The sequence below is a fragment of the Phoca vitulina genome, unplaced genomic scaffold, assembly GCF_004348235.1.
Source record: "Phoca vitulina isolate PV1807 unplaced genomic scaffold, GSC_HSeal_1.0 scaffold32, whole genome shotgun sequence".
Classification (NCBI taxonomy): Eukaryota; Metazoa; Chordata; class Mammalia; order Carnivora; family Phocidae; genus Phoca; species Phoca vitulina.
The window spans coordinates 5,965,859-5,983,888 of NW_022589735.1; the positions used below are offsets into that span (position 1 = coordinate 5,965,859).

The 18,030-nt window shown below is 41.1% G+C and overlaps 1 protein-coding gene across 1 annotated transcript; it reads left to right on the forward strand.

Moving 5' to 3' along the window:
• Positions 1–1,865: 1,865 nt before the first annotated feature.
• SKP1 (S-phase kinase associated protein 1) lies at positions 1,866–17,785 on the forward strand. The gene is made up of 6 exons (XM_032425247.1): positions 1,866–2,001; positions 4,968–5,064; positions 10,292–10,365; positions 14,437–14,580; positions 16,054–16,194; positions 16,880–17,785. Exons 2-6 carry the CDS (start codon positions 4,968–4,970, stop codon positions 16,913–16,915), a joined length of 492 nt encoding a protein of 163 aa, XP_032281138.1. The 5' UTR covers positions 1,866–2,001; the 3' UTR covers positions 16,916–17,785.
• The last annotated feature ends 245 nt before the right edge of the window (positions 17,786–18,030 follow it).

Here is an 18,030-nt window from a genome sequence, read left to right on the forward strand (position 1 = left end):
ACAGAGATAGTGAGAGAGCACAAGCACGGGGAGCAGCAGAGGAAGAGGGAGAAGCAGGCTCCCCACTGAGCAGGGAGCCCCATGTGGGACTCAATCCCAGAACCCTGGAATCATGACCTGAGCCAAAGGCAGACACTTAACCGACTGAGCCACCCAGATGCCCCAAAGTAAAACATTTTTGAATATGTAATATATTCATATGGCTCGAAATCCAAAAGGTAGAAAAGGGCATAAAGTGAACAAATCACCCCAACCGCTGTACCCCAGTCACCTAGTTCCTTTCCCCATAAGGAACAATTTCTTGTGTATCTTTCCTGAGATAATCTATGAATATAAGAGTATATATGAATAAATGAAATCTGCATTTTAAAAACAAGCATCTCTTGGTCATTCTAACATTGGGGAGGTCCCCAGACATATTTGGAAAAATACCCTTCTTCATGCTGGGTCCTCAGGCTGGGTGTGTGAGCGGGCATCGCTCAGTCCTTCCTGCTCAGGATGTTTAACAAGAGTTTGCAAGGTGCAACCTTGTATGCCACGGGCAAGGGAGCAAAGGGGTTGCAGTGGGCCTTGCCTAGGGGACCTGAGTCTTGAGCTGCAGAGGGCAGGGCTGTGTTGGGGGGAAAAAAGTATGAGAGCTGTAGGTCCTTTCATCTCTCTACCATCAGCTGTTGCACCTGGCAGACACTGGATACCACAGCTTGCAGACAAAGACCTGGTAACCCAAGAAGCTGCTTGGCCTCCCTGCCCAGTCCCATCCCAGAAGAGCTGCAGGCCTCTGGTTTCCTTAGGGGGCCCTGTGTGGAAGTGTCTTTTGTCTCCCTGGCGTCAGGAATCCCATCACATGCCTGGTGGTTAGGTGAGACAGGCGCCTCAGTCTCCTAGGGAGGGGTGGCAATGTTCACCCAGCAGCAATGGGGTGGAGTCCCACAGAGCCCCTGACTGGATGGCATGGGGCTGGGGGGGCAGTGTTTTGCCACAAACTCTAACGCCTCTCCTTTAGCGTTGGCTTCATCCCACGGACCCAGCCGACTTCAGCGAGCATCCCATACAAGAGTTCTGTGCATGCTGCACCCTGGCTGCCTGGTTCCCCCCCAGAATCCCGCAGCACTGCCTCACACACACGTCTGCTCAGTACTCAGTACTCGGTACTCAGTACACGACGGCTGAGTGAATGGATTTTCGCTGCTAGTGAGACCTCCTTTCCAGACTTGGGGTTTTGCTGCAACAATGGTTCTTGCGGCCTGGAGGCCTCTTCAGAAAACAACGGTAGGAAACAAGGCTGAAGAGCACTACACTGTGTTGTTCTGAATCTGTTCCGAGGTATAAAGCTGGGAAAGGGCAACAACACTTCACCTCACGGGTTATTGTGGAGAGTGAGCTAACGCATGCTGGGCTCAGGGGATGTCACCGAGGGCCCGAGAGGAATCTCAGAGCGGTGACTGCCACTGCCCATCTGTCATTCTTCCTCCGGGCCCCCTTTCCCCGTCATGAAAGGAGAGCCACAGCCCCTCCCCAACACTAAGCCCTCCGCGCCACACACCCACTCGCAGTTTCTAGGCTTTTCAGGGCTGGGGTCTTTAACTCGGTTTAGGCCAGCCCCTGCCTGAAGGACCCTTGCAGGCTGCGGAGTACCCCAGCCAGTCCCGCGTTCCTGCTTTAGAGGACAGCGAGCCGCGCTTGCGGGGGTGGGGCCGGGTGGGGCACGGGCGGCGGCGGGGTAAGGACGAAGCCCTGCCCCCGCGCCGTCGCGCCCGCCGCCGGTCCGCGCCCGCCCCGCCCCCCCTTCCTCCGCCTGCGTCAGGCGATCTCGGCGGCCAGCCCCACCGGCTCTGTGACGCCACGGGTCCCGGGGTCCTCGGCGCCTGCGCCCGCTCCTATAAAGGCCGACGCCGCGCCTCGCCGCCGTAGTGGCCTTGTTCTCCGCCTTTCTCTTCTCGTAGCTGAGGCCGCTCTGTTCCTGTCAGCCTACGGCCCGCAGTCTGCCTGAGACCGAGCACCGTGAGTGGCCGCCGACCGAGCGGGAAGGGGCGGTGGCGCCGTGGATTGCCAGCTGGGTGGCCGCACGGTTGCGGCTTTGGCCTGCCGGAGGGGGGAGGCACCTGGGCCTGGCCTCCCTCAGGCCCAGTGGAACCCGTCGCGGACCCTGTTCTCGGGAGGTGCCGGCGGGCCCCTCTCCTGGCCGCGCGTCCTCACGGCGCCTCGTGGGCGACGGGGCGGGCGGGCGGGAGAAGATGCGAGCAGGGCCGGGAATTGGTCCTTCCTCGCACGGGGCGAGTGTCCGCCTGCGCGGAGCTCGGTTGCAAGGCCCAGGCTGCGGCCCGGAGCCTCCCTTGGCCCTGAGCCTGCCGGCCTCGGGGACCCAGGGCGGGGATGGCGGCGGGGCTTTCAGTGGAGGTCCCTAGGCTGTCGTGAGCGTGGGCGTGTGTGCGTGTTTGTTGTTTCGGTGTCCGGAAGGAGCGTGGCGGTGGGAGTCTGGGAGCGCTGGATTTTTCGCTCCCATCCTTTTATCTGGCGTCACTAGTCACCGGTCCTGGCTAACTGTGCTTGGGCCGCATGTTTGCCCAGCAGGCTGCCTGCGCCTTCAGAATTTCTCTCTCTATTATTTTGCCATAGCTTGGAGTTGGTGAAACAACTGTTGAAATAGCAGATGTTCTTATGGTAGTGGCGTGACTTTTAGGAGGCCCAACTCTTTCAAAGCCAGACACTTTAAGTTTTACAGGAATTGGAGGTTTACCTGGATAAAGATCTCAGGTTTGGCTTTTGGGGTCATGAATTTTTCATCAGAGCCTCACAATAGAATGTATCTGTGTCGTAGAGCAATGCAGACTTGTCCATTCTGCTTTCAAAAAGGTGTCAGAATTCGGGTTACTGAAAACACAGGTTTTTCTTTACGTTGTTGATAGAATCTACTTCATGCCAGTCATGGAGGGTGATTGATTTTCAAGATAAGGAACTTAAGGAATTGTCTTGAAAGCATGTCAAAATCTCGTCCATTATCATCATTACACTTTTGCACTGAATTCTAGCTCTATGACATTAAAAAAACTTCTCTTTGAGTATTAAATTTGGGATCACAAAGTGCATTCAGTTACGGATTAACCCATTGCCTCCCTGCTTATTTAATTAAGATCTCAACTCCCTAAAGAGTAACTTAATACAGGAATTTGACTATGACTAAGCAGATGTGGTTATTTACCATGAGTTATTTGAAAGAAGTATGAAATGATCATCGTGCTTAAAAGTAATTTTATCAACTATATTGCCAGACTTGTCTTTCTGTAGTATTCATTCCAGTACTATGGAATATAAAAAGAACATAGAATGTTTTGTAATTAAAAATTGGGTTCCTGTTAAAATATTTCTTTGGGGGCTACCTTTTGTTACTGCCTTGTCACAGGGAAGGTCCTCTGCTCTGGCCCTTCTCCACTGAATAGAACAACTGCATTATTGGCAAGCACTAAGCAACATGGAGGAACAGACATATTTGTGAACTGAAAAGTGAAATCTGAATCTCTCCAACCATGGATGAGTGAGAGCAGGATATTTCAGTGGCTGATTTTAAAACATAGCTTTACCTTTTTGCTTTCTTTCTCTAACAGCTTATTTGGGGAATGGAGATAATTGCCTAAGAAAAGCAGAATGAATATTTTAACTGATTTAGTGGAGGCTTTGATCCTAAAATAGGTGCAGTGAATGTTTTAAATGCCAAATTCTACACTCTCGAGTTAATAGTGACATTGCAGGATTATGAATACCTGAGAAGCATGGGCCTTTAAAATCTATATTTGATATTTGAAGGGATCATGAAGTAATCGTTAGAGTCAGGTGTTGCCGCCCTTCCTCCTTCCCTCAAGACTCTGAAGATAAATTGATGGCTTAGAACTTTTCATTCTAAATAAGTGTTTTTTTGGTTTTTGCTAGAACTCAAGTCCTTTGTAGTTAATTGCTTAACTAATTTTTATTTAAGAGGTACCTTTTTCCCAATGACTCAGAATTAACCTGAGTTAATAAATACATTTTTGAAGCAAGTAACATGTAATTTCTATGAGAATTTTAGCAGAAGAACTCAAACTTGGGCACCTGGACAGTCAGTAATGAAAGATAAAAAGGACTGTTAAATTTAAGTACCTTATTTGGTTTAGCAGATTGGATGGACATTTGTTTATCCTTAAAGATATTATTATCTTATATATTTTACATTGATGCAAACATAAAATAAGAATAGTCTCATACACTCTTTGGATCACAACTAATTTTTCAGTGGTAAATCTCAGTATTGGAAAATTTATATCTTATTTTGTAGCTTTATTTTGGACTGACTACTCTCTGGTTTGCAGGAGGTTTACTGTGGCAGCTAACTATTCAGATGAGAGTAGTCAGTATTTAGTGAAAGCAGAAAGGCAGGCAAAGGGGTGCCTGGGTGATGCAGTCCGTTAAGCCTCCGACTCTTCGTTTTGGCTCCAGCCATGATCTCAGGGTCATGGGGATCAGGCCCCACGTGGGGCTCTATGCTCCGCAGAGAGTCTGCCTAAGATTCTCTCTCCCTCTGCCCCTCCCCAACGTGCATATGTGTGTGCGCACATGTGGTCTCTCTCTCCTGCTCTCTTTAAAATAAATATATCTTTAAAAAAATGCAGGCACAGACTAAATAAGTTTATTTTAACTATATTTTGCATTAAAAATATAGGATATAACTCTTAAATTTATACCAGTAGTAGTTCAGTAGGGCAAGCCTTAAAAACTTGTGTTCCTAGGAGTTATACTTTGAAAAAATTGACAACAACATTTCTATGCTAGCCTGTGAATAACCATTTGCAGTGTTTTACAGGGTTATATAGATACTACATGGCCTTAGGATTTTATAGGTAATAAGTTAGAGGTCTTCTAAGAACAGACTGTAGTTTATAAAATGTATAAAACTAATCTCTCTTAAATTTCAAATTCAATATAATACCTTTTTTTAGATGCCTTCAATTAAGTTGCAGAGTTCCGATGGAGAGATATTTGAGGTTGATGTTGAAATTGCCAAACAGTCTGTGACTATCAAGACCATGTTGGAAGGTAAGTTTATTAGAAAACCTGGGTCAGGGGAGAGAGGAAGTAATATTTAGTTGGAGATAACCCGTGAACATTGAATTTATACAAGTCATCACAATTTGTCACTAAATGCTCAGGAGTATGAAGGGGTCATGTTTGCATTTTTTAAATTAAAGAATTAACTGCATCTTTCTGATAGAGGACATCCTTTCTGCATTGTTTGAATTAATGGACTTTTTTCATATAGATAAGACCATAAGCTAATACTGAAGTGATTTCTAAGCATCAGACAATGACCCAATTCTGTTTCAAGTGAGTATGGATTCACAGTTTCTAATGAGAAAAATAAAAGGCTCTGAAAAAGAGATACCTTCCTATATGTATCTAAATACACTGCTTTGTTTCAACAGAGAAGTAAGCTGAGTAGCTGGTAAACTGAGACGTCTTTTTTTTTTAACCAAGTTTTCCATTTTGTCCATGTTGTCATTCCTCTGAAATTGCTGCAAAGCATATACACAGCACATTGAAGAAATAAGGTTAGAAAACAGGTCCTGAAACATTTTGAAACTTTAACTAGTTAAAATCAATCTTAATATTAACCAGTGGGCTGACGGACATTAGTAGTATATGGAGACATTACAATTCAATTTCTAGCATTGGTGAAAAAAAAATTGACAGTAATAAGACTGTTCTTTAGTATTCAAATATAAAAGGTTTTTATGTAGCTTATGCTTAAGTGAAAAGTTATGTGCCAAGCACTAGCTATGGGGGTGAAAGGAAGATAAGTGAGAAATAGTCTTTGCTCTTGAAGAATTTATAAACTAGGAAGGGAGAAAGACACCAAAGAAGACAGACTGTCACATGGTGTAATTAGTGTGTTAGTATAGTGTGCTGAGTGGTGCTGGGGGAACGACTTGGCTGATGTTATTTTTCAAGCTTGTGGAGAGACTACAGTGGGTAGTACTAATGAGGTGATAATTTCAAATCTAGTAAAATTAGGGTGTTTTGGGAGATTATTCTGAGGTAAAGTAGACAAGATGTGTTAGAGAAAAGTAGAGTCGAGGTTTTTGGTTGGGGTTTATTGGTATGGAATGAGATTGTGTTATTGTAGTTGGTAGAACTGAAGAATGGGTTTGAGAGAAATGGGAAAAAAATGACTTTGAGGTGACCATGTTAGGTATGTTTGATCCCCCTGCCCAGAAGATTTTTGTAACAGTCTACTAGGCAGTTGAGTATGTGGATCTTGGCCTCTGAGCTGTGGACTGCTGGAGATACATAGACTTTGTGTGGTGGATTATAGGAGTATTTATCTATGGGAGTAAATGAGGTTGGCAGTCAGCTATATTGGAATGGCAGGCAGGTGGTGTTTCTCGAGTAGAAGTCAGAAGTGGAGAATCGGTGGAGTAAGATTTATGGAAGCCAAGGGAAGAGGGAGGCATTTTGAGGTGACCAGAATGATTATCACATTCATATACTGCACAGTTGTCATTTGGAATTTCATAGTAAGTTAGAGGATTTCTTAATGGCATTTATTAGGTGTGGTAGAGGCAAAAGCTAAATTGCAGAGGGTGTGTCTTTTCTAAGCTGGTGACTTCTGTTTGCTGATAAAAACTGAACATGTAACTCTTTTTTGGTAATTAGTACCAATCATGTGGCACTTACAGTCTTGTATCCTGGTAACTTAAATAAATAGATCACTCCTATTAAGTTGTAAACCCCTTGGTACATCCCACAGTCACTGTTCACCAAGTACCTGTTGAATGAAGAACTATGGTATGGTCACTAATAAAGAGTGTGAAAGCAATCCAAGTGTCCCTAAAGGCAGGTGAGTAAGGCTTTATCTAGAAGATGTAGAAACTGATACCAAAATTTGCTGCCTGAATACTTGCTTTGACAATGGAAATGTTCTTTATTTCATCTTAGTTGGTGTCTGGCACACTAATCTGTCCTGTGCTGCTTTAAAGAAGCATTTGCCAGTGTAAGAACATAGGGCTCCGTGAAGGTTTTCCACGCCTCTGATCACTGAAGCAAGGGGAGTGATAGACAGCAACAGTTAAATGATTCTTTTCTTCCATAGCCTTTGGGTATCAGAGGGTGAATGGTTTTAAGTACCAGTGGTTTATATAGAATTCTAACTGGTTCAGGATTGGAGTCTATTGAATTTGGCAACTTACTGCTTTTCTTGTTTTACATCTGCAGGATATCTGATAATGGTTTTTTTGTGACTTAGAAAACAAAAATAAAACCTAATCACAGGATAATCAGAAGTGAAAATCTTGGCATGTGTACATGTGGATTGACTGATTTGTTCAAGTCCAGGTTGTGGTATCAGGATACAGTTGTCTTTCAGAAGTCCTTGAAACTAAATAGCTTAAAGGAATGACTGTTGATACTTGTGCATTCAGTCTAAAAGTAGAAAAGACATTGTACATCCTTGTTTAAATGCTAGAGAAGTGATCTTTTACAACTGTAAGGCCCTTATTTTTAATACGACTTAAGTCTTCTTCCAAATAATGTTTGGATCTAAACTAGTTGGTCTTCTGTATTATGTTTTCTGTGCTATCTTGATTCCCCAAACACAAGTATTTTATATAGTGTAACTTTGTTTTCTCCCCTCTGATTAAGAATACTTCATACTAGTACAGGAAAAGCAAAAGGGAGCTTAGTCCAAATTGACACAGTCATTTTTATAGTTTTACTCTAGATTGAGATGGGATCAAGGAGCAACATTAGTAGAAAGGAGGAGGGGAAATGAGTGATCCATCTCTACAGGAAAATAAGATACTTCTTGAATCTAATCTTTACCACTCCAGTGAAACTGCTCGTTAAGCTCAGTGACTGCCATGTTGGCATGTGCGTCGTTTTATGTTTGATTTCTCATCTAGACCAGTTGACACCATTTGATCATCCCCTTCTACATTCCACTTCCAGGATACTTTAGTTACTACTCACTCACTCACAGCTTTTTGTCTTCTCATCTTTAATGCTTGTAATTCCCAAGGGCTGGGTTAATCATTGAACCTCTTCATCATATTTATACTCCTTCATTCCCTTGGTCATCTCACCTAGTCTGATAGTGTTATAAGCCGTCTATACACCAATTCCCCAAACTATCCACAATTCTGATCTCTTTTGGTGTTTAGACTTGGCATAATTTAACTGCTTGGTCTACCCTTGCATCTCTAATAGGTACCTCAGACTTAGGAAACTAGAGTTCTTAATTCCCAGCCCTTCACAATAACAGTTCTCTGACAGCCTTCCCCATATCAGTTAATGGTAACTGCAATGGCAGTTTCATCCATCTAGTTGTTCATGTCATAAACCTTAGTCTTCCCTGACTCACATTGTATTTGCCATCTGTTGGCAAATCTTTTTGCCTCTGCCATCGAAATGCGTCCAGAATTGGATCATTTCTTCTTCCATAGCTGTAAACCTGTATAAGCCACCATCTTGTGCTTGGATTATTGCCAGCCCCATAGTTGATTTCCTTCTTTTCTCTGCTGCTCTCTACCATCTCTTCCCAATACAGTAGCTAAAATGTTTGAGACCCTGTTACCGTCAGGTCCCCTGTCACTGGTCTCATCTACTCCTTTCACCCTTGCTAACCATGCTCTAGTAACACTAGATTGCTTTAGTGTTATTAGGACATTCCAGGCTGTCCTATCAGAAGGCCTTTGCATTTGTCATTTCCACTGCTTAGGTGTTCTCTCTCCTTTAGGATTTTACTACAGTGTCATCTTGTCAGTGAGACATCTTGAGCAGTTCTATCTAAAAGTGCAACAATTCTTTTCTGTCCTCCGGTATTCATTGCTGACTCTCCATTGCCTGGGACACCTGTTACACATTGGAGCTCAAATGGTTTGACTCAACACTGGCCATGTCAGCATAACTGATACTCAGCTATAACCAATATAGAGCTGAAGTAACTTGCAGCCTCTAATACTGGTACTTGCTAACTATTAAATAACTTTGGGCAGCTCTTTTTTAAGTCATGTAGAAACTGAAGGACAGACCCATTGGCATGAAAAATACTCTTACTTAGAATCTTTAATTTTTATTTGTTTTAAAGATTTTATTTATTTGCCAGAGAGAGCGAGCGAGCACACAAGCAGGGAGAGTGGCAGGCAGAGGGAGAAGCAGTCTCCCCTCTGAGCAAGGAGCCCGATGTGGGACTCGATCCCAGGACCCTGGGCTCATGACCTGAGCCAAAGGCAGACGCTTAACCGACTGAGCCACCCAGGCGTCCTTAAGTAACAGGGATTTTAATTTTAAGTTTTTTCTTTGGACTTAACCGATCACTTTGAGAATTTGGAAGTTAGTCTTTTTACTAGGACAACCTGTAGATTCAAAATTATAGATAATATGTATGTGATGAATAACAGGTATACACTGAAATTGAGTCCCTCAACCCACATTGTTGTTAACTTCCCTACAGATAATATTGTTAACAATTTCTTATGTATCCTTCTGGAGATATTTTAAAATTTAAATACATAAGTGTAGGGGCGCCTGGGTGGCTCAGTCAGTTAAGCGTCTGCCTTCGGCTCAGGTCATGATCCCAGGGTCCTGGGATCGGGCCCCGCATTGGACTCCCTGCTCTGTGGGAAGTCTGCTTCTCCCTCTGCCTCTCCCCTTGCTTGTGTTCCTGCTCTTGCTATCTCTCTCTGTCAAATAAATAAAATCTTAAAAAAACAAAAACAAAAAACAACAAACAAAACCTTAATCCTGAAATCATACCCAGTATGTATGGAGCTGCCTGCCTTATTTTTGTCAGTGGCTGCATGATTTGTTTTGTGTGTATATATATACATCTTTGGGCTTCGGATTTTAATAGATTGAGATTCTGTTACTTGAAATACTTTTTATTCTATTTTTCTAAATGCTGCCCATCTAAAGAGTTTGGTATAAAAAGTAAGGATAAGGGTCTGGCTTCGATTCCCTCCCCCACACACACATGGCTTTCCAGTCATCTCAATCCCCCTTGTTATTAAGTTACTTTTCTTCCTCATTAAGGATTCTGTTTATGTAATATTCCTGTATTTGTCTACTCATACAACTTAATATAGTTTTGGGTGGTTTATGGACCTCTTGTTAGAAACTGCTTATTTTAAATGCTCATAAGAGAACTGTTTTAAGTAGAGGATTTTTCACGGTCTTTTAGACAACGTCTTACAAGGTACTTGAGATGTCTGGTTGGTGTAAATGTTATAATAGAATTGAAATAATGATAGCTCTCTTCTGGTTTTCTTAGATTTGGGAATGGATGATGAGGGAGATGATGACCCAGTTCCTCTACCAAATGTTAACGCAGCAATATTAAAAAAGGTAAGGTAACAAACTATGTACTTGAATATGTACTTTTCTTTTGTCATTTAACATCTTGGTGATCTTCCTATACTGCTACATAGGTAGCTTCCTTACCCAGACGGATTATGACTCTAGGTGTCTGTTGTATTTATTTAACCAGGCCCTGTGAATATTTGAGTTGTGTAGTCTTTTTTTTTTTTTGAGTAGGCTCCATGCCCAGTGCAGAGCGCAGTGTGGGGCTTGAACTCACCACCCTGACATCAAGACCTGAGCTGAGATCAAGAGTCGGACACTTAAACTGACTGAGCCACCCAGTCACCCCAAGTTGTGTAGTCTTTTTGATAAAAACATTTAAATTACTGAAATACAACAGTATGTGCTTAGCAAAAAGGAAAAAATTTTTTGTTTGTCCACTGAATAGCTGTGCCTCAAAGGGAGCTTGAGAACAAATATACCCCCACTGTTGATCACCTTACCTTGTGTTTAAGCATAAAAGGCTCTTGACATTGAATAGAATTTTAGTGTTTCAGGGCACATGGCTCCTTAACAGAGCCAGCTATTTACTTGCATGCTCATTTGGAGAAACAGCACCTAGTTATTACAGGGCAGAGGAAGTAAGCAAGGCTTAGAGATGGGAATGGTTGGTTCCATTTGGCCCCTTTCTCAGAGATTTTCAAAAGTCATTAGCCATATGCAATTTCATCTTATGCTTTCTCTTGACCCTGGTGTAAGATGCAGCTGTGCTGCATATTTTTCCATGTCTTATCATAATTGGCTATTATCAGTTCTTTTAATTGCTCTAGACTGGGTAAAAAGTGATTCTCTAAGCCTGAACATTTTTTACATGTATTACTGGCCATTTATATTTCCTGCTTTGTTTTCCTTTGCATGTCTTTCTAATGGGCTTTTAAAAAAATTGTTATAGGGGCGCCTGGGTGGCTCAGTCGTTAAGCATCTGCCTTTAGCTCAGGTCATGATCCTGGAGTCCCAGGATGGAGCCCCACATCAGGCTCCCTGCTCAGCAGGGAGTCTGCTTCTCCCTCTGACCCTCCCCTTTCTCGTGCTCTCTCTCTCTCTCTCTCAAATAAATAAAATCTTAAAAAAAAAGACTGAATAAGGGCGCCTGGGTGGCTCAGTCGTTAAGCGTCTGCCTTCGGCTCAGGTCATGATCCCAGGGTCCTGGGATCGAGCCCCCCATCGGGCTCCCTGCTCTGCGGGAAGCCTGCTTCTCCCTCTCCCACTCCCCCTGCTTGTGTTCCCTCTCTTGCTGTGTCTCTCTCTGTCAAAAAATAAATAAAATCTTTAAAAAAAAAAAAAAAATTGTTATAAATATACATAACATCAAAATTACCATTTTTAACTTTTTTATGTAGACAGTTCAGTGGCATTAAGTACATTTGCACTGCTGTGCAATCACCACGACTTACCATCTCCAGAAATTTTTCATCATTGCAAACTGAAACTCTGTACCCTTTAAACAATAACTCATCAATACTCCCTGCCTCCGGCCCCTTGTAACCACTATTCTACTTTCTGTCTCTATGAATTGGACTGTTGTGGTTACCTCCTGTAAGTGGGATTATACAATATTTGTCTTTTTGTTTCTGGCTTACTTCGCTTTGCATAATGTTTTCAAGGTTCATCCATTTTGTAGTCTAGTGGGCTTTTTATAGGAGTTGTTTATATAGTATTTCTATCACTTTGCATTGTCTTATGTCCGTTCATATTTTATGGTTTAGAAGCTTTATATTTTATCTAGTTAGATCTTCTGGGTATTGTCTTGCAATTAATATTATATTATATACTAATGTAAAGTGCATCTAAAAGGACTTAGTTTGCACTCATTCAAATGCCAGATATTTTTTAGGTGCTGGAGGTATAGCAGTGAACCAGAGAGGCTCTGCCCTTAGGGAATTAACATTCTAAAAGTGTGGGGGAAATGTATAATGTAAGAAATATGTCAGATGGGAAAGCTATGGAGTATAAGTGGGTTGATTGGTGGAGAGTTAGCTATTTTTAAAATAAAGGTGGTCAGGAAATGCCTTACTGAGAAGTTGATCTTTGAACAAAAACATGAATATGTGGGGGAAGAGAATTGTGGGCATTGGGATCAAGTGCAGTGACCCTAAGACAAGAGCATGCTCTACCTTTTGAGGAAAGGTGGGGAGGCAAGTGTGGTGACTAGAGCATAGTGAACAAGGAAGGAGTTAGTACAGAAGGTCAGAGTTGATGGGCTGGGTGATACAGGGCCACTTCTGAGAGTAAGTATTTTTTTTATTTGCATTATTAAGTCTTAGGCATATTTAAACTTACACACTGAATAATTGCATGATCCAAAAACTGTAAAAGTACACAGTAAAATCTCCCATCCTTGTCTCAATCTGACCTGAAACTCCCTCAAGTAATAATAATCAACATTAATTTTTTTTATTATTATTTTTTTAAAGATTTTATTTATTTATTTGACAGAGAGAGAGAGACCGTGAGAGAGGGAACACAAGCAGGGGGAGTGGGAGAGGGAGGAGGAGGCTTCCCGGGAGCAGGGAGCCCGATGCAGGGCTCGATCCCAGGACCCTGGGACAATGACCTGAGCAGAGGGCAGACGCTTAACGACTGAGCCACCTAGGCGCCCCTCAACATTAATTTCTTACATGCTCTCTTAAGAGTTTTTTTTAGGGCGCCTGGGTGGCTCAGTTGGTTAAGCGACTGCCTTCGGCTCAGGTCATGATCCTGGAGTCCCTGGATCGAGTCCCGCATCGGGCTCCCTGCTCGGCAGGGAGCCTGCTTCACCCTCTGACCCTCCCCCCTCTCATGTGCTCTCTCTCTCTCATTCTCTCTGTCTTAAATAAATAAATAAAATCTTTAAAAAAAAAAAAAAAAAAAGAGTTTTTTTTAATACCTACATAAACAAATACTAATTGCTGTTTTTTTCTTACACAACTGGAATACTTCTTAAAAAGATAATATTTCATGAAAACTCCTAGCTTGGCTTTTCCTTCTAGAATAGATCTTTCCTTTTTTACCTCTGACAGTATAATTTCTTAGCTCTGCCTTTTTTTTTTTTTCAGCATTTTTTATTTCTCCAGCATTATATACTATGAACAAAATTTGATCATACAGAAAAGTGATATTACACAGCAAAACCCCATTTACCTGCCACCTAGATTCTACAACTTGTAACACTTTCAGTGTTGATTTAGGCCGTTATGATGGTACATGTGGTTTAACCTGCTTCCTGAAACTTGATATATGTTTATTCCCCTATGAAGGGGTCATTTCTGCTTTTCTTACTTTGTTCTTACACTCAGTAGTCTCGTGATATTTAGAATTGCTTGGTGATAATGTATGCATATCCTCATTTTCACTAGGTATAGGTAGTTGCTAGATTACTTTTCAAAGGGATTATACCAATTTACACTCTCCATTATAAGAGTTCATGTTATCCTCACAATGTTGCCAGTGATGAGCATCAAAATCTTTTTTTTTTTTTTTTGGTCATTCTAGAGTAGGACCTGACTGGAGTATTGATTTTTGTATCTAATGAGACTGCACATTTTCTCCTGTTTGAGTATTCAGATTCCTTTGTGAATAGCCTGTTCATATCTATAGCCCGTTTCTTTGTAGTGATTTTTTTTCTTTTTAAAGTAAGCTCTATGCCCAATGTGGGGTTCAAACTCACAATCCTGAGATTGAATCACATGTTCTACTGCCTGAGTCAGCCAGGTGCCCCACTTTGTAGTGATTTTCAAAATTTATATTCTAGAGGGTAATCAATTACTTGTTCATGTTGCACGTATTTTCCACTCATTATCCTGTCTGACGTTGTGTATTTTTTTGCGAGGAGCTTTTTAATGTGGTCAAAATAGCAATCTATCTGCAAGGTTTGCTCTTCTCTAAGATCTTCCAGCCTCTAGGGTTATGAAGATTCCTCAAGCTTCAGTTTTGCTTTTCAAGCTCGGCCACTAATTTGCTTACTCAAGTCAGCTTCTAGCTAGTTCTTAGCCCATTGTTAGGAATAACCTTGCCCCAGTAGTGGAATGAGTACCTTGTGACGTAATGCCACAAAGGAATGAACTTTCTTTGTTACAGGTCATTCAGTGGTGCACCCACCACAAGGATGACCCCCCTCCTCCCGAGGATGATGAGAACAAAGAAAAGCGGACAGATGATATCCCTGTTTGGGACCAAGAATTCCTGAAAGTTGACCAAGGAACACTTTTTGAACTTATTCTGGTATGTTTCTTAATGCATTCTTTAAGATATCTCTAGTTCAGAGCCTTTAGCACTTGTAAGAGAGTTTGTTAAATTCATTGGTACTGAATTTTAATTCTCCCTCAACTCAAGTACGGTGGTATATTTAAATTCACATATTAACAATCACGTTAAATGCAAATGGTCTAAACAAAACAATTAAAGGGTACAGATTGTCACATCAGATTAAGAAAAAAAGGTTCAGCTGTGGTGTCTCCAAAACACCCACTTTAAAGACACACTTGATTAAATTATGATTAAAGATTAAATTGTGCTAACAGTAATCAAAAGAAAACTGCAGTGACTATTTTAAAGTAGATTTCAGAGCAAAGAATATCAGCAGGATTAAAGAGGGTCATTGCATAATGGTAAAGGGATAAGTCCAATATTAAGAGGACATGACAGTCCTAAATGTTTATCTATCTAAAAGATTTCCAAAAAGTGAAACAAAAACCAATAGAACTCAAAGGATAAATAGACAAATCCACTGTCTGCTGTCTCCCCTTAATTGATAAAACAAGTAGAACGAGTAAGGATGTAGAAGATTCAAATAACACTATTGACAGACTTGTTCTGATAGACATTTATAGACCATTAAATCTCATGACATGCAATGAATGCATTTTCAAGTGTGTACTATTAAGATCGACATGTTCAAGGTAAAACACAAGTCTCAAATTTGAAAGGATTCAAGGCACACTGTTTTCTGATCACAGTGAAATTAAATTAGAAGTCAATGAGTGAAAGCTATCTGGAAAAACTTAAGTAACTTCTCAGTAACCCATGAGTCAAAGAAGAAATCAAAAGAAAAATTGGAAAAGAGAATTAGAAATTTTATACCAGAAAGTATTTTGATCTGAATGGAAATAAAAGCCAACATATGAGAATGTATGAGATGTAGCTGAAGTAGTATTCAGAGGGAAGTTGGTAGCACTAAAGCACCTGTATTGGAAAAGAAAAAAGTCTCAAATCAGCGATCTAAGCTTTTACCTTAAACTAGTCAAGGATGAAATTAAACCCAAAGAAAGGAAATGTTAAAGGTAGGAGCATAAATTTATATAACAGAAAACAGGAGAGAAAACCAAAGAATCTAAAAGCTCACTTTTTGAGAAGATCAGTAAAATGCAACGCTGTTATCGCTTCTGCCTCTGTAAATACTTTTGTCAAGATTTGCCATGTGGTGCTTGTGTGCCTGTGAGCACACCCACACACCCACAAGTAGTGGCCATTCTTTAGCATTTGAAGTGGTGTGGTTTGCTTAAGGCAGCAGCAGGACTCCATATTACAGAAGGTGTAACGAAAGGGATGTATGAAAATACTTCACCAAAGAATCTGATTTTCCCTTTAATTTCATGAAATTAGCATTTTAAGCTTAATTAGTATGGATTTACAGTCACTAACTTTGGATTTAGTTTAAAACATCACATATACTTTAATGAAAACAACACTTTCCAGGCTGCGAACTATTTAGACATCAAAGGTTTGCTTGATGTTACATGCAAGACTGTTGCCAATATGATCAAGGGGAAGACTCCTGAGGAGATCCGCAAGACCTTCAATATCAAAAATGACTTTACTGAAGAAGAGGAAGCCCAGGTAAGTTGCTCACAGCTTGTTCCTGATCACATGCTTTTTAAAAAAAAGTAAAACTCCAAACATGCCTGGAGATGGGTCTCTGTCAAGGAGACTTGACTTTCTGAAAGATGATAATAGGTACTTTCTGTGTCATAAAAAATACTCTTGTTGAGAGATTGGTCTGTGAGTCTAAACACTTACATGCTACCGCTCTTGTATAAGCATAAGAACAATTAGTTTTCAAGGAAAGGTGCTCTTTGATATTTACTCCTTCACAGTTACTGGTTTGGGCACCTGGGACCTTAAATGTAAGCCATAACTATTTGACTTCAGAACAGCAGCCCCTGTGGGTGTTCTGCCAGGATACTTGAAAGCAACTTAGTGAATGGGGGAAGAAATGAATGAATAGATCAGTGTTGACACAGCTACAGACTAAAATAATGTGAATGAAGTATTTGAATTTGCTGTCAGTTCTGGTGACTGAAGCTTTAATTGCCCCATTGCTTTTGCTTTTTTGATCATTTCAGCAGGGCAGAATAAAAACCTGGGGAGGCGAAGAAGGGTAAGGAAGTATACTCATAACTGGGTATTTTTCTAGTTTTCCGTCTGTCCCTTTGTGACCCTCCTCACAGGCTGTTAATGAATCATTAGGTAGTAGTCTTAAGAAAGACTACTTAAGGTACTTCCTTCTATCTGTCTCTTCTAGGTACGCAAAGAGAACCAGTGGTGTGAAGAGAAGTGAAATGTTATGCCTGACACTGTAACACTGTAAGGATTGTTCCAAATACTAGTTGCACTGCTCTGTTTATAATTGTTAATATTAGACAAACAGTAGACAAATGGCAGCAGCAAATCAGTTGTTTAAGCAGAATATTGTCCTCCTTGCATGTGTAGTTTGAGTACAGATTCCAAACTTATGGCTGAGTTTCTTCTAGTATGGATCAAAAGTTTCTTTTTTCTTTGCTCTAAATAAACCTGAACTGTGGGTTCTCTGTAGAAGGTGGCATTTTGGGCTTTCCAAAACTCTCTTTGTAAAGCGATTTCTGCCTAGTTTATTGTCTAGTTAACTTTAGTTTAATGACCTTTTAAAAGTTGGCATTGTAAATAAAACAAGTTGAAAAAAGTTTTCTGAAATAGAATTAACAACATATTCTTTTTATTCATGAGTTGGAAACTGGAAAAAGGCTACCTGAGGTAAATGTTTTGAGTGGGGTTATTAGGATGTCTTCCAGCTTCCTGGAGTCAAGGAGTACCACTGATATTGATTAGCCTGTATGTAGCAGGGCTCCCTTAATTGGATCTAAGGACTTGTTTTTGCATTTTTAATCCTCAGCTTTGAATATGTTGGCTAGAGACTCAGTTTACTACTCAGTTTGTGGTTTTGGGGGGAATATAGCCAGTCTGTTAGCTTTTCGATTAAAAAAGACAAATAACCCATGTGGTTATGTCATCTTCTTATAATCATTGATCCCATGTGGGGGAAACTTCACACTACTTGCATGTAAAAAATAATTTAACCTTTAACGTTAAAATGTCTGGCAAAACCTAGAAAGCATCCATCATGAATGCAAGATACTTTCAATAAAAAATAAGTTACGTAGTAGGTGGTAAATGGTTTGCTTTTGTTTACTTAACTGTGTCTCTTCACTTACTATTAAATGAGTTAAGTATATGTATGGTTCTGTAGCTGGAGACTGCTTGCAGGAAGTTCATGTCCTAGCTCGCTGGAGGCTGCTGACCTAACCATTGGGTTCTGATAGACTTGTGTCTCTTCTGATTGTCATGATCTGGTTCCCTGGAGCCAGTGCTTCAGTTCTTACTGGTCCACGTGGCTGCATAGGACTGCACTCATTTTTC

Bases quoted from the DNA above. Each gene is read 5' to 3' on its own strand.
- SKP1 (XM_032425247.1), top strand. From the start codon at position 4,968: ATGCCTTCAATTAAGTTGCAGAGTTCCGATGGAGAGATATTTGAGGTT. The intron at 5,065-10,291 runs GTAAGTTTATTA...TGGTTTTCTTAG, and splicing joins TATCAAGACCATGTTGGAAG to ATTTGGGAATGGATGATGAG. The intron at 14,581-16,053 runs GTATGTTTCTTA...AACACTTTCCAG, and splicing joins CACTTTTTGAACTTATTCTG to GCTGCGAACTATTTAGACAT.